At 44.5% G+C, this 27,342-nt stretch overlaps 1 protein-coding gene across 3 annotated transcripts in view; it reads right to left on the minus strand.

The window, feature by feature from the left end:
• KCTD15 (potassium channel tetramerization domain containing 15) overlaps positions 1–27,342 on the minus strand; it is a 45,784-nt gene that overhangs the window by 13,292 nt on the left and 5,150 nt on the right. For all 3 annotated transcript variants that reach the window (XM_085072069.1, XM_085072068.1, XM_085072070.1), the window contains exons 2-3: positions 25,661–25,836; positions 2,521–2,665 (exon numbers count right to left, since the gene is read on the minus strand). In XM_085072069.1, the coding sequence (XP_084928195.1) occupies positions 2,521–2,665; positions 25,661–25,824 (309 nt within the window). In that variant the 5' untranslated portion in view covers positions 25,825–25,836. The remainder of the gene's footprint in view (positions 1–2,520; positions 2,666–25,660; positions 25,837–27,342) is intronic.

Raw genomic sequence — 27,342 nt, forward strand, 5'->3', positions numbered from 1 at the left:
GCTCAGGGTGCTGTGTCACACACATGGGACACTGAACCAGAGCAGGGACAGGGAGCTGGAAGCAGCTCCAGGCTATGCCCCATCACCAGCTTGGCACAGGCTGGCTGCAGGGCAAAACTCAGCCAAACACTCACAGTCATTCCTTAGCACACTTCATGTGGCTCAAAATCTCCCAAATCCAGGAAAATTATAGGAACCATAAGAGTGCTACTTTCAGCAGGAAGACCTGGGAGACACTTTCAAGTTCTGGCTTAGCAGTAGCTGGAAGTGTAATTAATATTCACTGTAAACACACCACTCAGACTTGATAATAAAGAATCATTTGCCTTGGAACACACACCCCACTTTCTCTGCATTTCAGTGTTAACTTAGTCTGAAAACAACACTGACACAGCAAACACAATAACGCTGGTGTGGTACTAACATTCCAAACTTTCCAAAATAACCATCTGAGCAGCAATTCAAGTTGAAAAGCAACTTGGCTAAACCTTGAGGCTAGTAAACTGCTTGATTAAATTAAGGGGTAAAAACTAATAAATATTCAAAACACTTGATAATGCTTTGTTTGACATAAAGAACATTTAATGCAAGTCTCACTGGAAAACCTGTCAGGTTTTATACCTTAAATAGAGTTTTGCATTTAGAAACACCGAGTGATTCCATTTGCTGCCTTTGATTATTGTCTTCTGTCACTTTAATCATGCTGGCAAAATTACACAATTTCTGTGAAGTCAAATCCGTTTACAATGCAGTTTTAATATAGCTTTACAGCGCATTCTTCTATGCATTTTTACTTAGTTACTCCCTACCTAGCAATGCTTTGCTTTGTTCTTGAGCCCTCATTTGCCTGGGGTTTGCTCTAAAGCTCTCCCAGGGAAGAACTAAATAAAATACAGTTAACCCTATGCAAAGGGATGGTCTGGAGCAGCGGCCTGAGCCCGGGCACGGTGCCAGCTCCCCAGAGTCTCTCCAGCCCTGCCAGGGCTCGCTGCACAGACAAGTCCTTGGCACCCACGGGCACTCTGCCCTCCAGGCTCCAGCCAAATCCTGCTGGTTCTGTTACTGAACACCTCTGAAACCTGGATGCTGGCTGAGGCCACGATCAGCTTGAACTGCATCTCTCCTACAGTCTCTTCTCACGCCTTGTCCCACTGGATCATCCAAACCAGTGCTGCTAAAGCATCTCTCTGGCACTTCCCTCACTTCTCCATCCACGCCCTTTACTTGATCCCTCTTACAACCCCCAGGACTGGTCTGGTCTTTAGCTTCACTGCTACCTGCAGGTTTTCTCTCATTTCACTGTAGAGTTTTCTCCCACCCAGCCCTCAGTGCCCTGGCTCCCTGCCTGTCCCATAGCACCACAGCCCATGGGGCAGCTTTCCCAGCCCACCTGCCACTCACCAGAAACTTCAGTGCTCAGGACAGCCCTTCTCCAAACCGCTCAGGAGTGGCCAAACCTCCCTGCCCTGGCACAAGGTGTGAGCTGCAGACCCTCCCGTGGTGGGGTCAGACATGATTATCCTCCTAACTCAGGAGAGAGTGGCTGAGTTTGCAGCAGAAGGACCAGCTCTACTCCTGGCAAGAGCCACCACCACAGCTCTGGACTCTGTCACAACTGGCTAAGTGATCCTGTGGGCCACCCAGTACTACAAAGTGAAATGGCATCTCAGAGAAAGCAGGAGCTTTCCTTCCTAGCAATGCTCTGCGTTCTCTAACTCAGCAGATCCCCATATGCCATCACAATTTATTCATCATTTCATCCTGGAATAAGTGCTTTTGTTGAATCTTGTCATCTACAGTTTGGACACTTTTGTCTTCTAATTTTCATACATTAGGGTGACAATGTTGGAAGTTTCGTAAGTGCAAAGCCAAACAAACAAGGCTAAGAGGAGAGCCATTAAACAATCAGGGCCTGCAAAGAAACCACAAGTGCCATGATTTCGCACAAAACATGTCCTGCTCCTTAAAAAGCCCTCAGTCAATTCCATCTCACAAGAATATTTTGACATTCATAAACAGTGAGCAGATCAGTTCCTGAAATCAAAGTATCTGCATTGGTTATGTCTAACACAAATCCTCATGGGCTTGTTTAAAGGTGTTTCTCTTTTACACCAACAAGAAAAAGATTTACACAGTTCAAGTCCTCTAAGTATCAAATTTAAAACATTTCTTTCAGATTCTGAGCATTAAACCCTGCTAAGTGCAAGTTGCTGATGTTGCTTCTTAATTGTTGTTATACCCTAATAAATAACCTAAAAATGTGAGAAAATACAATTAGTTTAGAAAAACTGATTTAGCCATAAGCTTCATCATTTAACTTTTCTTGGTATCCATGACAACCATTTGTCCATTTATTAAATAACAGCATCCCTGGTGTAATACACAAGTACTAAAAATCCTAACAAATAAACAGCAACATTTAGTTAAGTTTGTTTAGGTCAAGCACACAAACCAACCCGCACAAAAACAAATGACAAGAATGGGAGGTAAAAACAGATTGCAAACTATAGCTTTCCGTACCTTAAAGTCATCTGGGAGCAGTAGCTTAGATGTCCTTAGGAAGCTTAATATATATCTGAAGATTTCCCCATCTCGATCAATGAAATAATGTTGTTTTAAACTATCCAAGACAATAGGCTCTGTGCCATTAAACAGACGACTTATTCTGAAACAAAGAAGAGAAAAAGAAATGGGCAAAAGAGACAAAATCTCATTACAGCCTTGGGGCTTAAGAACAACCAATTCAGGTGCATCAATTCAATGTGCATAAGGTAACACAGGATGTTAATTTGGTGACAAAGCCCTGGGTGTGTGAGTGCACTGCTGGTGCAGTGAGACAGCAGCAGTGAGAGCCCCACGGCTGCCCTGGCACCAGGCTCATGCAGCCCTCAGCCAGGGCTGCCAGTCAGGCCCATGGCCCCAGTGAGGAAAGCACCCTGCAATGCTCACCCCATGGCTGGCAGAGTGATTTTGGTGAGAACACGAGTCCCCAGCTCTGTTACACATCCCCATCCACCATGTCCTGCTAACAGAGAGCCAAGTGGTTACTTCAGATGGGTTTCTGGCCATGAGCTTGCCTCCAGCGTGGCTGCCATTTGATCAAACACCATCTAAGCCTTTCTGTGCTGAAGGATAAGTTGCCCATGCACTGAGCTGGATGGACTTGTCAGTGTCCATCCAATGCAGAATGTTTTGGCAAAACAGAAACCAATGGCCCATGCAGCATCTACAGCACTGCCAGTGGGACCATAGTGCCACCACCAGCAGTCCTGGAGACGACCCTGGCAGGAGGAGAGCACCGCGGCAATTCTTCTGTGAGCAAAAAAAAATGAGCAAGACCTATGGGACCAAGGGATCAGCTGATTGCAGGACTGAAGGACCATATCAGCTACATCACTCCAGGTTTTTCCAGTCATGGGGAGCCTGCTCCGCAGAGAGCAAACCAGGCATCTGCCTGGCTGCTGCTTCTCCAGACTCTCCCTTCCAAATGCCTGGCTTCTCTCACACTTTGTCTTCCCATGAGAAATAACCCAGCTGAATATATGTTCTTGAAAGGGAAAATGCAGGAGACAGACAGCAACGACCTATTAAGTAATTGAGTCCATCTCTCTGACAGTGCAGCATTGTTCCCAACTGCAGAGAGTCTCGTCTTTCAAAGTCGAGTCTTAAATAATCCTGCCAGTGAGGACTCCTCCATTTCCCAGAGAGACTATCCCACAGCTGGCTGGATTTCACTATCGAGCCACCCCTTCAAATCGCCCATGAAATCCAACCCCCCCCCCCCCTCACTGAGACCAGGGCAGGGCTTTCCCCTTCCCTGGAAAACAAGCTCATCAAACCCTGCCCAAGGCAATGTCCAGCGCTGCTGACGACTGCTGCAGTCATAGTCTTGCTGCCTCCCTCCTCCCAATGCCATCACCCCACCCTGAGCTTTCAGGCCCAGCAGCATGGGGAGCATCGGCAGTGACCCCAGTGCCCATCTGAGCGCTGGGAAGGGACTGCTTTGCTGCCCCACTGCCCTGCTGGTGCTTCTGGCTGTGCCCTGTGCAGCTGGCCCTGGGTTCCTGCAGCACAGCCAGATGTGCTCTCCACAGCTGCACCTTGCTCTCATCTTCTAACTTGCTAATGTAGTTGTAAATTTATTAATGTGCCATTTATATCTAAATAAACTGTGGAAATATTAAATAAAACTGGACTTAGTAGGTCGCCACTGAATTTTGCTAAAAACTTTTTTGCCCTCTTAATTAAGCAAGCTCCAGGTTCTACTGTCTGCTCTCATGCCCATCCTAGCATACAGCTAATCTGAGTTACTTGTGAGAATAACCAAGTGCTCTCCTAAACCCTAATTATAACATTTACTGTTTTCTCCAACCTCTAGTGTTCCTACTGTATCTGAGAATACCACCCAGTTCACCTGGCAACATTTAATTTGTATAATCACAAGGTTCAGTAAGACTCCTGTAATCCATTGTTTTCTTTTTCGTTGTTATTTTAGAGCCATTTGCTCAAGACAGTTAAATATACTGCTTTGTACACTGTTAGATTTTATTCTGGGAACCAGACAGTTAATTTATTTCCTTTGCCAGTGTGCTGTGCTGGGATACACTGAAAACAGAAGAAGCATTGATATCTTAAGGTTCAGTACATACACATACTGATTAAATTTGCATGGCTATTGTAAGTTTTGAGATCTTACACCTAAACCTGTCGGGCTGAGGCTGTGTCGCTGTTGAGCAGCTAGCAGAGTAATGAAGGCACCAGTTCTCAGTGGCAAGAAGGAATGACCTTTATTGTTTTGATTTCATCACATATATAGAGTTCTCAAAAGTCACCCAGATTGGTCAGTCAGAAGCCTTCTCCCAGGCCTGACTGGCCAGGCCTGCACTGTCCAAGTTCTGGGACACTGTTCCAATAACATCCAAACTTTATCTTTATTTATAAAACACAAGAAAATTTCTCATGAGAAAAAGCTGTGCTAGCCACAAGGCTGAACCCTCCACCGCTTTGCTGCCCTTTCTCTGTGGAGTCTGCAGAAGCAAAGCTGCTCAGCTCTGCACAGGCACAGGGGAAGGTTTCCCAACAACGACAGGGTGCAGAGAAGACAGGGTACAAAATTTTAATGGGCCACTCTTTAATGTAGTAAAGCATTTTTTTGGTAATGAAAACAAAACATGAATTTTGAGGTTCCACTTTGTGGAGTGCCCTGAGCTATATTTCTTCACCAGCAAAATTACTGCTGGGGAAAGAAACTCACAGAGTGTTGAAAGACTTAACTGCCACCCCAAAAACGGAGTGATGAATAGTTTAAGGATTTATTTGACATTTTAGGGGGCCGCTATGTTCCAAGAACCAACTTCATTGCAGCATGTTGTAATGCTGCATGTGGAAAGTGCTCCTGCTTCTCCCATCTCAGCAGTTTAAACCATACCTGGAAATGGAAATGGCAATGCTGTGAGAACACAAAATTAATCCAAACGGCAGCTTCAAGGGGGACTTCACCTGACAAGGTTCCTCACCATGGGTGAAGCAATGGAAAAGAACATAGTGACCAGGAGCAGCTCCATGCTCTGCATCAGGACATGAAACTCTCCGTGGATGTGTCTTCAGCGGCCAGAACAAAATGCCTCAGGCAGGAGCAGGGAAGCAAAATGCACCCAGCTGTCAGAGAGCCGGCAAGTGCAGGAGGACAGGAAGGGCTTTGCACTGCACAGACTTGATGTCAACAAGAAGTAAGGTACCAGCCTGGCTGGCAGCCTCAGGAAGCTGCTCCCTCCAGTGACCCACCATGTGCCGTGAGTTAAAAGTCATGGGGAGTTGCTGCAGCTCAGGCTGGGCAGCAGTCACCCCAAAAATTGTGGTTTTTATCAGTGGTCATGGCAACCAGTACTGTACTAGGGGACAAATTAGTTAATGGCATTTTCAGGAGGCACTTGCTTATTGCCCACAGGAATGGTACTTGCAGTGATGCTTGTGAAGAGCTGAGAGGCACAGGGAAGGGAGATAAGGCAGAAAGAGCTGCACTGGGATCCTACAGCAAAGGATGAGTCTGAACAATGAATATTTCTTCAACATTCCCACCCTTTTGCAAGAGATGCTTCACTTTCTAATTTAGAAATACTCTTATAATCTGTGTCCAATATTTAATTTCCATACAGGGAACAGACTTAGCCAGGATCAACTCCATCCATTCCAAGTCCAAGGATGCCAAGCATGCCTTTCCATTGCCTCCACCTCCCTGGTCAGGTCCCACTATGCTGACACCATCTGCCCAGTGCACAGATCCTCCCAGTTGCCTGTTCTTCCTCCTCAGTTGCTCCCGCCCTCCCAGCAATGTGCTCTTCCCACCTGCCCAGTCACTGCTCTGCAGTGCTGCCCATCCCAGCCCTTGAAGGGCCCCTGCCCTCGGCCACCACCACCGCAGAGCCACCACGGGGCTGGTGTCCAGCCTCCAGCCTGCCACCTCAAGCCCTTGCTGGATGCACTTCCCTGCGTCTCCCAAGAGCCAGAACCTGCTGATCCCATTCCTACTGTTTCTTTGTGCTTTTGTTTTTTCTGCTAAAGGCTTTTACATTTTCAATAATGTTTTGCCAAAATGCTAAAAGGCGAGTTTCTAGCTTTGTACCAATTTTACTATGATATTAAGATCTCCTTTTATTAGATTAAAAACAAACACAGTCAGCCAACCCACACGGACAAGAGTGCCAGTAAATTCTTTTCTTAGTTTCTTGGGCAGGGAAAGAAGCCCTGTGCTGCCCACAAGAACCTACAGACAGCTGCTGCCCACCCCCCTTAATCCTGGAGACTAATTTTCCCCCCCTGCAGGCTCCCTGCAGCACCTGTCAAGGCAGGAGCACAGCGGGAGCCTGCAGGGCAGTAAGTCCAGCCCCCACAGCAGAGCTCATGACACACCATCTCTTTCATGAACTCTCCCAACTCCATTTCAGAAGCAGCTAAGGCTTTTGGCATCCACAGGCTCCCTCCAGAGTACCTTTGGTCTTCCCGAGATCATCACTGAGCACAGCTGTGGTCTGCGCATCACCCAGAGCTGTTGGGGTGTATCATGGCACTTTGGGACAGAAATGTTTTTGGGTTGGGGCAGTTTGCTTTCTGGTTTGGGGCCAGTTTAGCCATTTTCTTGACAGCTTCATTTTGAACAGAAAACAGAAGTTCTTTCCTAATAGATCTGGTTCCAGAGGTCTTAAGAAGAGCACCCAGTATTGCAGGGCCTGTGGGACAACCAGCAACTGGGGCTGTGGCACCATGTGGCCCTAGGGCCCCCAAGTCCCTCTGCTGGGGGAACTGCTGTGGTCCTCTTGTCCCCTGTGCACCAGTCTGGCCAGCGCAGTAACACAGCATGAGTAGAACTCTATCACAATATTGCACTAAAAATATTAATTTAAGTAATTACATGATTAATATTTAACTGTTCAGTGATATTTTTGTCATTCATAATTTAGTTGTTTACATTTATTAAAAATTGATTTTGTAGACACTTTTTCTGCCCAATGTCAAATCAGCAGGGAATGCACATTTCAGCAAACTGTCATTAAAACGTGTCTCTTTCCTAATTTTGTGGGAGGACTGGGAAGGAAGGGAGAAATGCCTGTATGTGAGTTCTGCAAAGACGTGGTGGGTCTGTGCTGCACCCAGTGTGCTCCCTGCTGTACCTGCCCCCTCCACGTGCCCTCCTGTCCTCAGTGCAAACACACAGCAGAGCCGACAAGAGCTCTGCAGCTGTGCTTTATGGGGGCTGTCAGCTTTACTTGGCTGTTGGGCCTGCCTGTGGAGCTGGAGGAGGAGGAGGTGGCTGTGGGAAATGCCACAGAGAGGAAGAAGAGGGTTGTTTAGAGGTGCGCCACTGAGCATGACCTGAAACTGCCCTGCAGGACACACTAGCAAAGCATGCCCAGTGTATGAGCAGAATCCAGTCATTGCTGCTGAACAAAACCAGTGCTGCTTATCTCTTAAATACTTGCTCAAGGTGGGTGGGATAGATGTTGTTATCTGCCTGGAAGATAAAAAATGCCATGAATTGGAGCAGAGGTGCTTGACACTGTGTCTAGCACTGCTGCTCGCTGTGTCTGTCAAGTGTCTGCTCCTTGTCCTATCACAAGGCAGTAACTGCTGGGAAAGAGCCGTGGAAAGCCTCTGAAGTGGCTGTGCCAGGAGCCAGTTCTCTACTAGCACTACCACAGCCCAGCCGAAGCAGCACTGAGTGCCCCAGGCTGAGTGGGCAGTGAACAGCGCTGCCAGACCTTCCCAGTAGCATTTTTCTTATTTCCATTATTTCTATAAAACTGTTTGGATTAGTGCACAGGTTCCCAGCAAAGCAAACCATAATGGGGAAAGCACCTGCAGCTTAAAACACCCAGCCTGTTTGGAAAACAGGCCAGGCTGGCCAGAGGAGGACAAGGATAACCCAGCAGATGGGTGTCTTCTGCCTTCTGGCCTGGCATTAGTTATGAGAAAGAGGTGTGAAGGCATTGCCTCTGCCATGACATAAGCTCCCTCACGACCTGTACAGTGAGGAATGTGGCTAGAAGTTGCATCTGGCTGCAGTAGGTTTTCAGATCTGCCTCAGTTTAAAAATTCAGCTACAATTAGTGTGACAGTCCATAAAGAAGGAAAACTCTGTTGTGTGGTTGTACCATACCTTCCCTCCCTGCCCTCTGAGCAGTGATTTTAAGCTCTTCTCCAGCTGAGAGAAGAAAGCTCTGAGGAGAGACAGGGCTGCAGCATGGTTGGTGCCCACCTGACCCAGCTGCCCTATGCTGCAGAAACCCTTTGAGGCTTTGCCCCTGCAGCTCTTCCACTTTAATCAAAGACAACATCCTCAGCGCCTCAGACTGCTGCAGGCATGTGCTTGGCTTGGAGGGTGCTTCGGCTGGGGAGAATTTTAAGCATCTTTTATTTGGACAGTGGCAGGGAAAAATTGTGTGTTTGAGAGTCTTAGTCTTAAACTTCCAGTATAAACTGCTGCTCTGCAAACTGTGACATCCAAGCAGCCATGTGTGCCTGAAGGCACAGGGAGGTGCCCCAAAAGGAGCTTCTGGCAAAAGCAGGTACCATATCAGGCACCAGCTTCCAGTCCCAGGTGCAGTGCAGGCATCAAGCCTGGGGTGTTAGACAGGTCACCCACCACTCCACGGGCTTGAGCCACCCTGACCAGCGACTCCTTCTCTACCACTCCCACACAGCTGAGGCAAGCACCTACCCTTTCAGCAAGGCAGGCTCAGGTGCCAGTGGCACTGCCTGGCTTCACTCAGCCCCAGACCTGTCAATCCTGATGACACAAGGGAGCTACCACAGACGTTCAAAACAAAACTGACCTGTGAGAACCAAACAGAGATACTAAAGCCTCAACTTTAAAGAAGAGCATCAAGTAGTATGGTCCAATCTCAACAGATGGGTGGGGGAGTGTATTGGGCTGCCATGGCCAAGCTTTGGTAGCAGAGAGGCTACAGGCATGGCTTCTGTGAGAAGCTGCCAGAATCTTCCTCCATGTCAGGCAGAGCCAACCCCTGGCAGCTCCAAAAATGAATGTGCCATTGGCCAAGGCTGGGCCAATTACAAATGGCAGAACGCCTCTGGGATAACAGATTGAAAAGAAAGTTACTACGCAGTTGTAATTGCTGCCAGAGAAGAGCAGGGTGAGAACCTGTGAGAGGAACAGCTCTGCAGACACCAACGGCAGTGGAGAAGGAGGGACTGGAGCTGCTCCAGGCACAGGAGCTAGAATTCCTCTGCAGCCTGTGGTGAAGCCCATGGTGAAGCAGCTGTGCCCCTGCAGCCCACAGAGATCCAACAGGGATGAGGAGATCCACCTGCAGCCCCTGGAAGAGCCCACAGCAGAGCAGGAGGATGCCTGAGAGGAAGTTGTGACACAGTGGGAGACTGTGGAGAGAGGAGCTCTGCTCCCAGGCTGTAGCAGCCTGTCCTTGGAGGACTGACCCTGTGGAGGAGTGACCCACACCACAGCAGTTTGGGGAGGACTCTTGACTATGGGATGGACTCACATTGCAGCAGTTTGCAGGGAGCTGCTGCTCATGAGATGGAGCCACACTGGAGAAGTTCCTGCAGAGCTCTCCCATGAGAGGGAGCCCACAGTGCCACAGGGGAATGACTCCTGTCCCTGAGCAGCAGGAGAAGCTACGGGTGATGAACTGACCATAAGCCCCATTTCTGTCTCCCTGTGCCATCAGGGGAAGAGATAGAGCTGGGAGGAAGGAAGGGCTGGGGAAAGGTGTTTTGAAGGGTTTATTTTACTTTTCATTATCCTGCTCTGATTTTGTTAGAAATAAGTTCAATTAATATCTCTAATTCCAGCCTGATTTGCCTGTGATGGTATTTCCTGAGTGATCTCTCCTGGTCCTTAACTCATGAACCTCTACTATATTTTCTCTCCCCTGTCCAGCTGGGGGGTTGGGGGATGGGGGGGTGTGAGAGGGGCTTTTGAGTCCAGCCAGGATCACCCACTACAAGGACGTAACTCACATGGTAACATGTTTATCCATCTTCAATTCCTATAACTTCATGTTCCTGCCTTCCAGTGCTGATCCTGGAATGCCATAGGAGTTTTTTTGAGCCATATGCTCACTTTGCTGTGCTTCTGAAGGATATTACACTCATTAACTATTAAGCACCTGAAGGAAAAGCAGGATCTATTACCTAGATTTAATACTTCATATTTTGCTGTTCAGGCTACGATATCTATTTTTGTAACAGATCAGAACTAGTCTATGTGGTATCAACATGTATTTTTAAAAGTCAATAATCCATAAAGAGCATTATAATCTACCATGCACAATAATTCTTAGGAAATTCTGGAAGGATTTTCTTTCTTCTTTATATGCCACCAATAAAAAAGCAAAATTAGGTATATAATGGACTTCGTAGTTAAAACAAAGCCACGGACAATTGTGTTTTCTGTTCACTGTTACTACCAATTAAAGTCCACTGGAGCAACAGGTAATAAAGTCCACTGAAGTGGAAATTACCTATTATTTTTGAAATACCACAAAGAATTCATGGTAAAGGTGAGAGATGTTGGTTGTTAATAGCCTATCTCCACATTTAAGACACTTTAGCAGATGATTTTGATATATAATTTCCTGGAAATGTATGTGTATTCATATTTTGATGCACTACAGTTGTCTTTTAATTTGCAGAAACAGTATGAACTCACCATAAATCAGCAGGTAAGAAAGGAAGTGGAAACACTAATCCCAGGTAGAGAAGCCTGTGTCTTTTCCTGAATGAAAAAATTCTCTTGATAGACAAGAGCCATTCTAGCCTTGCATCCCTTCAGCCATGCATGCCAACAAAGAGGAGGAGGAGTGGTCAATTACAATAAGCAGACCAAATACTAAGGGAATTGAGACTCCTGTAAGTTTTCCTTTTCAAGCTTTTAATTCCCACCAGTTGTACAAGGGTATTAACCCGAAACCCTTCACCTCACTGGGATTAGGCTCATCAGCACTGGTCACTCATCCCAAATTTCTCAGCAGTCAGTTTCTCCCTGGCCAGGTCTTGTGGGTTACCAACAGGAGCAAAGTGCTGCTTAGCCACAAGTAATGGTGGCAGAACACAGCCCTTCATCAGGCTGATGGTTCCAATTTGTCTTACTCAAGAGTTTGTCTATTTTAGTGTGTTATTTTAGCAGCTATTAAAATACTTCACTAAACAAACAGTTTTTAGTGTGTTAATTGCTGTATCATGAATCCTTTCATTGCATTTGGTGTATAACTACATCCATAGGTAGGGAAGCAGCTACACAGAGAACAGAACCCATTCAATACACACATATCAGCATCCCACCACACCTATTTAACTCATCAGTCATGAAATGCACTTGCTGTGCTTAATGGAAAAAGCCATAACTTTCAAATACAGGTACAATTTGCATTTCTCCATTCAAAGTTCCCTACCTGCCACTGACATGGCTTGTTCATCTTTTGCACCAGGGACAGTGACAAAGAGCCTCCCATGATTTATGATGTAACCATACAATTCCCATCATTTGGTCTGGCTGAGCTGCTTGGGAGTAACCATGACCAGAACAGGGCTCTGACCATGGCAGGTGTGAGGATCCAGGGCATCCCAATCCAAGCAGACATTGCTGTTACTGTAGTGCAAGACAGGCCAGTTCTGCCACCCCTGCTCCTAACAAGCACTAACCATTAGGGGAGAGTGAGAACAGCGGAGTCTGGCTGACTTGCATATTTTTAATAAAAGCAACCAAACGATATTACAATATTACAATGTACTATGAGCCTTCAAAACACAGCATGTGTTATGGGTAGGAGCTGACTATTATTCTTTCAGTGAAATATGCTGAGGTCCAGTAACTACACAGAAGTTCTTAACTGTAGGTAATACCCTTCTGTCTGGGAATTCCTCTCTTTTAAGAATTTTAAACTGGGGATATACACTTGAAGTTAAAGAAGAATGTTAGCTGGATTTCTGGTACTGTTGGGGTTTTTTCCAATATAACATTCAGGATATTTTTTCTCTCTTTGTGCCTTTTACTTCATTCTAACTGAACTTTTGCCTAAATAGTTGGTGAAGATTAAAAACATTAATATAAATTCATATTGTATCCTGTTTCTACTATGCCATTGTTCCTGCAGCTCTGATTTGAGGCCTGTGAAGCTTCTGGGCCTCTCATGTTGTCTCAACACAAAATTTACACAAAATATTGGCCATGAAAATCAACTCAAAACAAAAATTCTTTAATTTAAACCAAAATCCAAAACTAGGATCTTAGTTTCCCAAAGTGTTCCCTGGTTTTCCAAAGGCCCAATCCTGCAAGAACTGCATTGCAGCTCAAACTCTGTGGGAGTTGTGGGTACTCAAGAAAATTAAGTGGTTAATACATGAGAAGATACAAAATTAAAATAAAACACTCCTGCCTGCACAAGTCTTTTCTTGCTATTTCTTTAACCATCCCTTTCCCCTAATCATGGTGCTATGAGGGCCCTGATGAGAGCAGGGCTGCAATCTCTTGCTGCTCACCTATCTTCTGTAACTTCAAGTGCAAGATAACTCAGTATTTTTGCTAAGATTTTCAGTCTGAATAAATCTGGACATTACTTCCATTACCATCACCCCAGTACAACTGGGCATGCTGGGAGGTGGAAAACATGCAGACACTAGTTGTATTAGAATATAAATGGGCTAACTCCTCACTCATTGAAGTCAAGAATGAAACTCCCACTGCGACTCAGTGAAGGCAGGGAAAATTTCAAATGGAACTCATTTCCCTTTCAGGGTGTGAGTCTGGCCCTCCACATCTTTTGCATGTGTGGGTGCTGTGAAACCAGGACATTTCAGTAGGAGAAAGAGGGACGTCAACTCAAGAGCTTCACAACCTTTTATAAAGCATACATGGTGACAGGCAAGACATTGATTTTGGTACACACTGTTCATGTTAACAGCTAGAACATCTAACCTGCTGGAGTCACAGCCCTTTACTGCTGATCATGACAGACACATGAAAGCTAAGCAGCTTTTCCCAATGATGACCTCCCTTTTTTCCAGATCCACAGGAAAATGTTCCCAGACACAGGCTGCCTGGGTCTCTGCAGCTCTGCATCGCCTAGGCTGAGCAGGGACACCCAGTGACCCTTGGTGCCCACACTGGCCTGTGCTGCACTGGGACACTCCCCTGTGCTGGGTACAGGAATGATTCCAGTCTCTCTGGCTACTGATAATTAGTTTTCTGCTTACCAGCAGCTGCCTATTCTGCTCAGACCATTCCTAGGTATGCTGATCCATTAAACTGGTAAAGCTCTCCTGTTGTTGACAATAATATGGAAAGAACCCAGCTTGTCTTACATCTTTGCTCCAATTGCTTTTTCCTGCAGCCCATCCTTCTGACCTCCACTGAGTAAACGACACCAATTTTGCCCAGTCCCAGAATGTAACACTGCTGCATTACAGTACTGCACACCTCCAGCACAGCTCACATCAGCACGTGCTCTGGAGCAAAGACACTGCAGGGAGTTACAGGAGGCTGTCACTGGTCCTATTTCTCTACAAACATGTGTGTGATTGGAAGTTGCATCCAGCTCTCTCTATCCATACTTTCATTGTCGTGCTTCAGATGATGAATGAATAATGTTTATTCTCTTATTTATTCTTACTTTTGGTTAAGCTGTACCCAACATATTTTTCCTGGCTGTTCACTTAAAGAAACTGAACACATCAAGAACAACTTGTTAAAAAGCTGTTTTGAAGGGAGAACAATCACCAAAGCCCACAGAGCCACCCAAGTAGGAAGACTTGTGTATGTGTTTTTCTGGTGAGCCTGAGCCACTGGCAGATGAGCAGAAGCAAAGAGGAATTTCCAGCAGGTTTTTTGTTACTGCAGCCAGAGAGCAACCCACCACCTCCGTATCTGCTGGTAAGAGCCCACCTCCACAGCCATGTTCCCAAAAAAAGGAGGAGCCCCTATCTAGGGGTTATAAAGAAAGAACTTATACCTGGAAAGGAGACAACAATGCACCTACTGCACAAAGGACACTTGCCCCACAAAATGAGGCTCATAAAAATAGTAGTAATTATTAATTTAAAATAATAAGTAAACTGTTAGCTGTTGAATTCTGATGAGCTGCTGAAAGCTGAACCTGACATTTTTATGTGACTGTGAGAGATTCATTCTTAAATACAATACTGCGGTCATGAGCTTGATTCTGGTTCCAGTGCAGTCAAGGCCAAAACGTCCTCTGATTTAACTGGAAGCAGAAGCAGGCCGCCATTTTAACCCCTGTGTTGGCAAATAGAACATCACTGGATGGGAAACAAAGAAATAAGTTTGAAACTGGTCATAAGCTTTATTTTTCCAAGCTTTACTTTTCCCCCTCTGTAAGATTAAAAAGCAGTCATTGAATTTTTTTTCTCATTCAACAGCAATGTTATGTACTACTGGCTCAAACCCCTCACTCCCTCCCAGACAACCCCGGCACAGGCAGAGGACCCAGTTTCTCTGCTGTCATGTACTGGTTTCCCATGGAGTTCCACTAGTCAAATTTATCCATGGAACTGTATGTGGATTTCTCAAGGGCAGAGTTTAGGCAGCAGACTGCACACCACATTCCCCAAATGCCAAAGCTGCAGCCTTTGGTGCAAATGGCACTGGTACAAATTGTTGGCCTAACACAGTATGACACCAAAGAGGCTAAAAAAGAGTCCTTGGTTTTCATTGTCTGCTTTCTCAAGAGAGAGATTCGTGGCTACATCTCCCAGATCTAAAGGGATTACCTGCAGCACTGGTAGCATCTGCACTCTGTTAGGAGGAGGCGTAACAGGAGCCTGCCCTTTGGACTGGGATTCCTTCAGCGTTTCAGCTTTATGGTGCAAATCTCAGTTTCCAGGCTTGCCAACTGATCCCTTCTGAGTCTGACCAAGAGGAACGGTGCAAACGCTGCATAATAACTTCCCAGCATCCACGTGCAGGACTTTTCCCCGTTTTGCTTTATGTGGTCCTCAGCAGATAAAAAAGCAGCAATTTTAGCCTTCGAATGCATACCATACTGCAGTAGAGTTATTTTAACACAGTACAGGTGAACACTGAATTCCTCTGCTCTGCCTCTGTGTCCTGTTGCCCAGTTCTGACAGACAGGCAGCTATCAGTGCCTGCATCAGGAAGGAACATAGTCAGGCACACTTGTGACACACACAGCTAAGAGCTGTCCTGCCTGACAAAGTTTCAAGTGAGAGCAAGTCAGGTAAAAACAAACCTCTGTAAAGTATATACAGATGTCATTTCATTTTTAAGCATCAAAAGATTGAAGTATGTGCCAATCAGCAGCAGAGATGAAAGAGTAGGCACTTTTGTACACAGAGCAGGCAGATATGAGCTTATAACTCAGGAGTTTAATTCCAGCTCTGCAGCTTCTCCCAGCTACAACTTTGAGTTAGGAAAGCCACCAACCTGGTATAATTCTGTATCAGTGGAGTTGTATCAGCAATGAGAGTGACTGACAATCCCTGTCTCTGTCATCAGATTATGCATTTAATGTTAGAACAGCACAAGGGAACAAGCTGCAAGGCCTAGCTATGCTCATCAGTTTATTACATTTCACGTAACAAAAACTTGGCAAAGTTCATGGGGGTAACAGCAGCCATCAGCTGCATCAGCTCCTGCCTAGCACCCTCCACACCAGCTTGTTACTCTGTGCTCCAGAGACCCAGTTTCCCTTCTGCTTTCACATATGAATCCTGTGTTTGCATGCCTGTATATTTCTTCTATTTAAATAAGCACTTTGTTCTTAAAGATTTCATTAACCCATGAATAGATTAATTCTGGTTTCAGTTATACAGATATAAATTTAAAGGAACTCCTTCAAAACCAGCAGAGTCATGTCTTTGGGAAGGCCAGGAGAGGTTTGTGCATAAACCTCTAAGGGCAGGACACTTTGTCATCATTTGACTGTTGGTTTTACACCCTCAGATGTCTTTGAGACCAAGCACCATGGACACTCAGCAGAAGCAACTCACAACAGTGCTTGGATTCTTTTTACTCCTCACCATGCAACACATCAGTTTGATCCATTGTGTGACTCCGCAGAGGAAAACAGCGTTACACTAAGAATTACTTTGGCCAGGTCTATTATTAGGCTCATTTTCTAAAAGAATAGGGCTGGTTTTATTTTCATTTAAGCTTAAAGTAAAACTCTCATAGACTTCACTGGAAGAGGGACCTGGCCCAATATACCAATATCCAAACTACCTCAATTTATTTCAGTGAAAGGAGACAAGATCAAATCTATTTTAAAATCTTTAGATTTCACAAATTATCTCAAGCACGTAGGTCACAATATGCATACAGAAAGACACCTACGACAACCACCAGTGGGATCATTAAAATAATTAAGTTAGGCCTAGAGACAAATTCATTTCATAACATGTTCCTTACAAAACAGACACCCCCTTGCTTCATAATCTAGGGAGTCTGTTTTATAAACTTCCTAAGTAGTTCATGAAATATCCCCCTAAGCAGACTAGGTCTACTTGCCATTGCAGGGTCTTTATAAATCAAAAGTTTATGAATCAAAAGACAAACACCAGTGATGTGTGTTCAAAGACCAACTACGAAGGGGTAACGCCTCGTCAGCTCCAGTGGTGCGCTGGTGAGCTGTGACCTCGGGACACGATTTCCAGTACAAAGCCACCTAACCTGCGTCTTTACATAACTTCTCTCCATGAGGGAGCTGGATGCACAGCACATGAAGAAGCAATCAATAAAGGAGATTCCCTTTTGTTTTAAGTGTAAAGATCTTTGCAGTACTTTACATCACATTGTTGAGCAGGAAAGAGCCTCCACTTGCAGCACACAAAAGGAAGAGACAGGTTACTTCCACAGCATCCTGTGGAAGTGATTTCTCAAAATACGCTGCTAATGCTTTCCCTCTTACCATCCCAAAACTGACTGCTGAAAAATACTTAAATTATGCTGCTAGTACCAAAGAGCCCTGTCAGGTAAGTGGTAAGCAAAAGTAGCAACGAAAGAATTGACAAACCAAACTTGACCAAATAACCACCTCAGGAAGTGATATAAATACAGTGCTAAATGAAAAAAAAAAAAGTTCAAATTTTGGTCTCCTTGTCTGCTGGCTTCTCTTGTTTGTTTTAGCAAACCAGACTAGTTTTCAACCTGTTGTAAGCAGGAAGGGTGGGAATTACTAATGCAGTAAGTGTAACAGCTACAGTCATGTTATCATTGCAGAACATGAAAGGGAAGCACAGAAAACAAGGCAAGGTCAGCTGGGGTTTGCACCAAAGGTACTGGAGACACCACTCAATGTTCATCTTTTGGATTGTTCTCAGAGGCCACAAGTGACATCCGTCCTGCCCATAGCACCAGCTGCATGGGCAGGCCTGCCCTTCCTTTTGGCAAGCTGAGGCAAGGAAGCTGCTATCTGGGTAGGACTGAGTAATTTTCTCAGATTCAGGAGTTTTGAACAACCTGTGCCAGGCATAGACCCACAACCATGTTATTTCTCTAAATCATCCGAGTGTTGATTTGTTATCTGCTCCTCCACATGAGGACCTTGGTCTGTCCCTTCCTAGACACTGCAATACTCATTTGTGCCTAGAACTCTACACAACCCAGACTGTAAATGTACACAGAGAAAAAATAATTTCTGAAAAATATGTTCATCAGAGACCAGCTAGGCAGTATTTTCTTGAACATTTCAACTCTTCCAAGTAAACACACTATTCATCTACAGAACCCAGTCCCAGCACCCAATTACAGCAAGATTTGCACTCCCAAAGGCTAAACTGCTTTCCTCTCCAGAGCCTGTGGGCACTTCCTAGTGGCTGTGCTGGGCAAGGTAGTGGTTGTCAAGTCCAGGAAGGGATAAACACCTTTATCACAGCAGACAGCTCAGCTCTGCTGTGGTTCCCTTCACACCAGTTAGTAGATCCTGGAGAGGTGGACACAGACAGGTGTGAAGAATCTGTTTCCATATAAATTCTTTCACTTCCATCTCCCTAAGTCAGTGGGATGCAGGGTTAGGGTTGCAGGGATTATTCTCCTTTACCACCAAAGCTACTGCCTCCAGCTGTGCAATGACACAGGGAACACATGGAAATCTGCTATCACAGTGTGCTTCCTCCAGGGGCTCTGACAGACACTGCATCCAGGACTTTTTCCAGTTAGCGACAGCTAGAGACAGGGAATGCAACATCATCATTCCCAGCTGTGATTACAACACTGTTACAGATTATTTTAATTTTCCATAGAGGCCAAGTCATGTGCTCCTCCTCTGGCACCTGGGACTGGAGCAGCTCAAGCTGTAGCGGCTCCGGCCAGTCCTCCCCCTGCTTGGGAGCTGTGCTGGATGTGTACGAGCAGCAGCACACAATGCTGTAGGACACAACGCCTGTAGGAACAAACACTTCACACCTTTCCCAGAGCTTATCAAAGTGCTGCAAGGACTTGTGTGACCTTGGCCATGCAGCACCTGCACAGAACTGGCTCTGCAGATGCAGACAGACAGGTTCAGCTGATACAGCAGCCTGGCAAAGAAAGACCCTTGCTTGCTCCAGCTCCTGCTTTACTAAGCGCAACATCCACAGGCAGACTGGGGGCAGATGGAGGATGGGAAGGGGAAAGGCCATCCTTTTGTTTTTTCTTATGGGTTCTGCTGGTCAAAACTCCCTTAAAAACCAAAGAGACATCTGCCCAGACAATGAGCAGGTAAGAAAAACTCAAAAGATTTATCACTAAATCTCAGATGCATTATATGAATCTAAAAAGTATGTTAGTCTCTATTAGAATTCTTATGTTAATTCAGAAAAGGCACTGCATATAACCAAAACTTCTGGGGTTTGGTTCCTTTACTTATTCTCATCTGCAGCATACACCCAATTGCCTGACAGAGAGCAGCGCCCTGGGGAGCCCTGGCAGGCTCACCCCTTGCTGCAGAGCTGCCGCACTGGTGCGGCAGTGCTCCTGCACTGTGCCCAGAACCTAACTCTCAGAGCATTCCTAATGTGCAGGGAAAACACGTGTTCCTGCCTCCTCAGGTGCTTTGCTTAAAAGTCCATGTATGGGTTAAGTTCACAATAGCTATTAAAATTAATGAGCTTTGTGCTGCAGCTCACATGCAGGCTCATTTTGCAGCGCTTTGCTGGAACATGGGGTGCTGGATCTGACTCTGAAACTGCCCTTGGGTAACACACCAGTTCCCAGCCCAGTGTCAGAGCCTGGTGTCACCCCATAAACAGGGCACTCCACAACTGACCTGCGTGGGAAGAGTGGTGCCTTACAGAGGGTGAAATGTGCACCTCTATCCTTCACTGTTCCTGGAACAGCGTGTGGGGAATGAGGGAGAGATTGAAGAGGACCCCAGACTCACAGCTGCTGGGTGGGTGAGCAGCATGGAGTGACAGTGGCATGGAAAGATCTGGGAGACATCTAAGTGAGGATGAATATGACTGCAGTGGTGCAGGACTGCAGCAGCACAGGGCTGACAGGAGGCTGCGCTGTCCCAGGAGAGTCGACACTGCTCCGGATGGGGATCCTGCCCTCAACTGTGCTGTGCTTTCACAGCCACCAACACTCATGGGTTAGGAAATGTGGCCTTCACCCCACTTAACCTGTGTTGAGCAGAGGCCTTGTTTAATCACTGATTTATACCCTAACTGCCTGCATGGGGTAAGTGACAAAATTTGCTAATTGGACATTGTCTTCAGGCAATAACCTCAATAATACATGGATTTGATGGAAAATTAGCAAATAAATTATTGTAAGACCGACACTGAATAGACGAGCGAGAAATAGGAGACGTTCTCAGGTCTGCTAAATCTGGAGAATTATATATCCTAAAAATATCCAAATTAAGAATTTCCCTGCTCCCTCCCAAAAAGTGCAGAGTAGGGCCCAGTATGGAGCCCTTTCATGTAAAAGATGATGTGAAAAAACCTGTCCTGTAGATTTTGGTAGGTGTGTCTGAGCTATGAAACCCACTGTACAGGGTCAGCAATCATGTTCCATCAGGGAAAACAGAGAGGTCCTAAAACTTGGAGCAGAGAATCCCCCTGAACTCAGTCCAGCCTCGTGTGGCTGCAGAGGAGGGGGGAGAAACAGATCTCAGGTGTCAGTGCTGAACTCCAGCAACCAGAAAGACGGAGGTACTGGAGGAGAAGACAGGTGAATTAAAACCCAAAGATCCCTAGAGAGTAGGCAGAATCAGAAGGTCACTTGGTAGGAGAGCTTCTCTGAGGGTGGGTCAGAAGAATGACAACGTGGTTCAACAAGAAACATTCAGAAGAGAAGACACATGTTTTAGGGGACTCCTTTGTAAATCACCAAAAAAAGTCCATGGGTTCAGAGGAAAGTGAGGCAGAGATATGCCTGGAAAAATACTGTTTGTAGAGAGGTCATTAGTTTCTGAAACATAATAAAGCCTGTGCTGGTTTCCTTTGGAGGGCACAGGCTCCAGAGCAGGGGTGGTAGAGCCTAGGTGCCCAAGAGCTGAGATCAGGAGGGACGCTGTGCTGGCACTGGCTCAGCTGCCCTGGGCCACAGGGCCAGGAAGCTCCATTCACCTTAAGGGGAAGGGCTGGGAGCAGCTCCCAAACCCTGAGTGCTACAAACCATCGGGGATGTGCACACACACTGCTCCCACCTGGACAGCGTGGCTTCAACAGAAATTATTCCTTTCTCCACAAGTAACACCTCAGAAAGCAGGAGCTTCTGTAACAAATGGAAGTATCTTTCACAGAGGGTTATACACAAATACGAACTATCCAAGAATGGAAAGTAAATATATTTAGCTCATGTAGCAGAACAACTCAGAGAGAGCTCACAGCAGTTCTCTGAGATAAAAACACTATTCAGGACTGTGAGAAGGACAAGCTTCTGATGAAAAATCTTGTTCTGCTTTCTAACAAAAATTCAAAGTGATATCAAAATTTCCAGTGAAATCAAGAATCTGGGGCTTGCCGTGGTCTACAGGGATTTGGAGGTTCTACTTCTTTTCTGTTTGAAGTCACTGAGACATCTGCTAGAGTTCAGTGGGAGTAAGACTGGGGGATCTGGCAATGCCTTTGGGTATTCCAGACTGCATGTGAGGAGCTTGGACTTTCGGTGCAAGTTTGTTTTCTAAATGTAAAAATTGGATTCTCACTATGTTGGATAAATACAATTTGAAATTCACTTTGTAGATGTGCTAGAGGTTTTGCAGCCTTTACAATCTGTCATATAAATCCACATCCAAGTGTCAACGTGTGAAGGGGCTGCTTTAGAGGTCCTCTGGGTGAAAACAAGAATGGAATTTCCAGAGGAAATGCTATCAAAGATGAATAGTTTGTCTACTTAGCCAGTTACTTTAGAAATAAGATGCTGACAGTAAGAGTCACTGCAATTCAACAGGGTTAATTGATTTTTTTTTTTTACCTGTAACTCAGAACTAGAAGAATTGGGAGTTCAAGTAGGAGGATTGTCTGAAAACAAGCTACTGAAATTGAGCCTCAGATCCAGGTAAGATGCCATCAACCTCCTTGTATCCTTCAAAGCTTGTCAACTTTAATGGCAATTTTGGGCATGCATGGAAAGTGGCCTCAAGTAGGTATAGGATGTAGGAATATTATTTTTGAGGTAATTTCTGTGAGCGCCATCGTTATATGCTGCTGTTGATCACAATTTCGTGTTATGTTTCTCATTTCTCTTGCCTTTCGCCCTCTGAAAGGCCAGCTTTTTTCCTTTGTGCGGTTTAATTAAAAAACCCAGCTGGAAAGGTGTGCAAGTGAGTGAGTGTGAGAGGTTCAGAAAGCACCTTTGACAGTGGCTTTTTAACCCTCTTCTCCTTTGTGATACCAGTTGTGCACTACTCAAGTTTTCCCCTTTTTAGAGTAGAGAATTTATGTAGGCCATAAAAACTTACTAGAAGGAGGACATCTACCCCCTTTAATGCCTAATCTGGCACCCTTTACTTATGCAAATTTAATCAATGGACAAATGCTCTGATCGCAGCAGCTGCACTAATACAAACAACATCAAAGACTTTGTCAAAGTTGCTCTGAAACAACTCTGGGATCACTGAAATGTACGATTTGGCCTCTGGCTTCACATTAACAGCCACTCACTAACTTGAGTAAGATTTCCAGAACTGGGTCCTTTTCCACCCCAAATCAGTGCCGACCACATACATAACCTGGCACAGTCAAGCAGAGGCAGCCGAGTGGGCAGAGCACAGTCACTCCTATCAGCTCACAGTAAGAAATGTATCACACTGCCTGCTGTCAGGTGTAATTTGTATCACACCAGAGGGGTGACTGTGGAGCAGGTATAGGCAGGAATTGGTCATACCTTCACTTGCTCCTGCTGGGCCTGACCTGGCCAGGTGCTGGCAGCTCCTCCCTCTCACTGAAGTCAACATTAGCTGAGTTTGCTCAGGACTAAATAGGACTGGACCTCCGTAAAATACTGTGGAAGTTTAAACATGACTTGGTGATTTTTTTTTTCCTGATTTCCATCATCATCTGGTATTTCTGTGTATGCATACCTGGGTTGTGTTTATACACATGCTCACAATCCATGTGCCCTTAAAAATCCAAGTACAGTATATGCTAAAAAGCCTACAAGCTAAAAGCTCTTTAGGATCTGGGAGCACAGAGAAAGCAACAGACATTGTAAAACAAATAAAAAGGAAGTTTATTCCCACAGTTTTCAATTTCAGTGAGCGCAAACTATTTTATGTGATCACAGCTAAGATTTAGCAAAGCATTTCAGCATATGCTTACATCTTTTGCTGAAATACAATCTACAAATTTCTGTGATTTCTTGTACTTGAAGCTTTTAAACTCACGCTCAAACCACGAGTTTAACACACTGTCCAAAATAACCCAGAAAGCTCTGCATGTGGGTCAGTATGGCCATGCCTCTCTATGTGGCCATACATGTTACCTCTGAGCATAAGCCAGCAGTGCCCTGGCATTATTTCCAGATATTTTGCTATTAAGAGCTATCTCCTTCCTCCTGCCCTGTGAGAGACCCAGGAAGCCTCTTCCAGCCACATTACTGCAAAGACAGTCTGTGCCATATGGAAGATACACAACAGGGCAGTGAAGCAGCGTCAGGAGCTTCAACCATCCCCAAGGGAATAACTGCAAGTACTTTGCCTTAACCAGGAATGAGAGGAGGCAAGACTCAATGAGAGGGTTACAACTAAGTCTACTATGCAGCACTGCAGAAAAACAAATAATATTATTTTTAAAAAAAGGGGAAAAAAAGAAAAAAAAGAGATAATAAAGACGTAACCTTCATCCAGCTTCATAACGTACAGAGCAATATGTCCTACTTGGATGATGGTGAAGGGATATCTTTTGTTATAAAAATAATGTGATCTACAGGTTTCATTCTAGAAGCTCTTACTTCAGTGAGAACTGAAGTCTGAGCAGCTGAAAAAGCATTCAAGCCTTATGAGATAACACAGCAATATAAACGAAAGACAGTACACACCATCAGGCAGCATGTGAGCTCTGATCAGTTTTGTACTTCCAAAATCTAAAGAAATATGATTTTGTTACTTATCAAACAGAAAAAAACCGGTTCAGTATTCTATTCTCTTGAAATAAAATCTGTGAGTTTATGTATATTCTCCCAAAGCTTCCATAACTGAAGCATTTATTAAGTAAGTTTGATGTGGGGCATATTTTGAAAATAAGTGTCAGCAGGGATATTTTAAAATGTGGAAACAGATATGTCACTCTATTACAACTGCTGAATCTTCACTGTATTTTTAATACTATGAAGCATTTGTCTGTTTCTCCATTATAAATCTCTCTTCACTAAACAGATTTCTTTTCTATGATTAAAGTAGTACCACACAGACAATATTAAACAGACACTGTCCAAAAAAAATCATATTGTTTCGGTACGACCATAAAATATAGGTATTTCGATAATTGGGCTTTTTTCCATAGAGAATTTCAGCAGCTCCCTTTCCTTGGAATGAAATCACAGCCATATGCTTTATGATATTACAGGCATTTCAAGGTGTCTCCATAAATGTCATTTATTGCTTGGGAACTTGCCAAATCTGCAAAACCCCTTACTTCTTCTAAAAGAAAAATCTTCAAATGAAACTAGATCTTTACACTAGTTGGCATACCAAAACAAAACAAAAAATTCTCTCTCTCTTATGGAATACTGGCCATGCAGGTAGCAAAACCTCTGGCAACAAAATCTTCTGCCCTGGGCTTTGGTTTCCTTTGGAGCCAATGGTGCACTGGGCACCCCGGCCCTGCACAGACACACCTGCCCTGGGCTCCATGCCAGGCACTCACACACTCTGGACCATGAGGAGTATCAGTGACAAAAAGCTGAATTGATTTAGTGATCATAACTGTAAATCAAAATCAGGCACTTTTTAACATTGTGCTCCAATGAATGTGCTTTAACCCCTAATAGAGCAGCGCCTTCCACACTGCCCAGGATCCCCCATCCTTCATGGTGCCCAGTGCCCTGCAGGACTGGCTGCCAGGCAAACAATAAAGAAACTCCATGTCATACACAAATATAATCTCAGGCCACATCGATTCATAATCTCACATATCTGGGGTCTATCCTGAGATAATACTGGCCAGATCTGTATCAGTCTTGCCAGATATGTCACCAACCTGCCCCGGCACTACATTTAAACACACAAGAATTCAATCCAGTCTGTAGCTGCAGCAGCCAGAGTGGGTCAGCCAGGCGCTGCCCAGAAAAACTGACTGCTGAGGCACACAGCTACCAGTCAGGTCAGGATTCTGGCTGGCTGACAGAAGAACCCATTAGTCCCACAGAAGTAGAACCATTCTTTCTTCTTGAGGAAGAAAAACCCAATTGTTCCCCCCTATATCTGAAAGAAAGAAGTTGCCTGGTACAGTTGGAAATAATCTAGGGCAACACACCAACAAGTGCTTCAAACGTATCAGCAGAGTGCAGATGTTGAGAGAGAAAATGAATAGATTCTGTAAATAATACATAAATTGTACAGGCCTTTTTTCTGCAGAACCCCAGTGAAGTTACTGTATAAATTGGAAACTGAATAATTCATAAATGGTGAATACATAATAAATCGTACTTTGCATTGAAATATTCCTCACAGGTACGTGCAGTGAACAGAACCAGGCAGCGAGCCTGGGAACACCAATGTCTTACCTGGAGTCTGGGTACTTTGTCAAGGTAGCAAGGCTGCTGGTGTACATGTGTCCTCCTACATCGATGTGCACGGGAGCGTTCGACTTGGTGAGTTGAGCTGGGAGAGGAATTCCTTGAGCAGCCAGAGGAGAAACCGGGGACCGTGTTAGAGACAGACGGGACATGCTTCTTCCCTCCTGCAACGGGGAGGCAAAAAGAACAGTTTCTCTTAATTGTAGCACTGTGTTACCTTTCTTTCCAGTGTGATCACAGATCTAATCAGATCATTTTTACATCTGCCTGATCACATATTCAGCTAACAAATTATTGCCACCACTGTAATTAAGTGTATTTGCATCATTTTCTTCTAAGTACCAGAGGGGAAGAGAAAGATGCTTATTAGCAATAAGAAATCAAGAAAAAAATTTTCAAGGTGTCAGCCTCAAGGGGCATAAAACAAACTGCAAAATTCTAATTAAAGGTCACGGGCTTATGTGTTAGATGTGAAATATCCCCTGACAAACGAATAACCAATTTGTGAATTGGGATTCAGGGGGTTTTTGCAAGTTTGTCTCAGTAACAAGACACCTCTAAATTAGTGACTTCCTCAGTACCTAAGGCATTTAGTTTATACATGTAGCAAATTTCACATCAAACTAAGATCAATTTTCTGGCTTATTTTCAATAATTGTGAAATAAATGGACAATTTTCAGTTAAGCCCTAATATTAGCACTAAATAACTAATATGCTTTCAAACTGAAAGCAATTATTACCTAGAAGCAATGAGAAGTGAAAAATGTATAAACTGACCCATGCTTTCAGGACAAGATGCGTTAGAAAGTACTATATAGTCTAGAATGTGAAATTATAAATTATAAATTCCACAATCCACCTAATGTTTCCTGCCCTAAAAATATTGGAAAATTAGTGAAATTACTGAATTGTGTCCAAATATTTTCAGCAAAATCAAAGCCAAAAATACTGAAATGTCTTAAACCACAGCAACAGAAAATTCCACAATTCTCTCCTGTAAGAAAGGCACGAAATGTATCTCAAAGCTGATTTCAGTTCAATTGGTGGAGATGGCACTCATGTCAAATGGAAAAAAACCCTTTTAGAAAAGTTCCAGAAAATGTCCATCCGTTCTCCCCCTTATGGGGAAAGTAACATATGCAAAACATTACAGTTGAAGACATTTCTAAATATAATCTAGTTTTTCTGGTATTTTGTAATTCAAGCATGCTACCAAGCACCCAAGCTCTTCCTTACATCTGACAAGCACTTTACATGCAGCATTGCAAAGTGAATTTCTATCTCTCCCACATTACTTTGACAATGTTTCTTAGAAATCTAAAGCTGGTCCTTCCTTTCTCTTAGCAGTATTTTGCACAAGATGCCCGACTACGCCACTTGATGAACATAAATTAGCAACACTTCATAAAATAATTTCCAAGCTATAGAGAAAGGGATTGAAAAATCTTAATACATCTCATCATCTTCACAAAGTCATCACAACATCTCCATTTACTGTATTTCATCTTTGTTAGCTCCTAAGAATTTCTTGCATCTACAGCACAAAAATACATCACCCCATTATGAATCCACATCCTTTTCTCTTCAGAGGCTGGATGGACATCTGCACTGAACACGAAGCAAATACCAACTCTGTCCTAGGACTTCCGTGTCAGTCGATGCAAAATTG

The sequence above is a fragment of the Lichenostomus cassidix genome, chromosome 11, assembly GCF_008360975.1.
Source record: "Lichenostomus cassidix isolate B80296 chromosome 11, HeHo_3.0, whole genome shotgun sequence".
Classification (NCBI taxonomy): Eukaryota; Metazoa; Chordata; class Aves; order Passeriformes; family Meliphagidae; genus Lichenostomus; species Lichenostomus cassidix.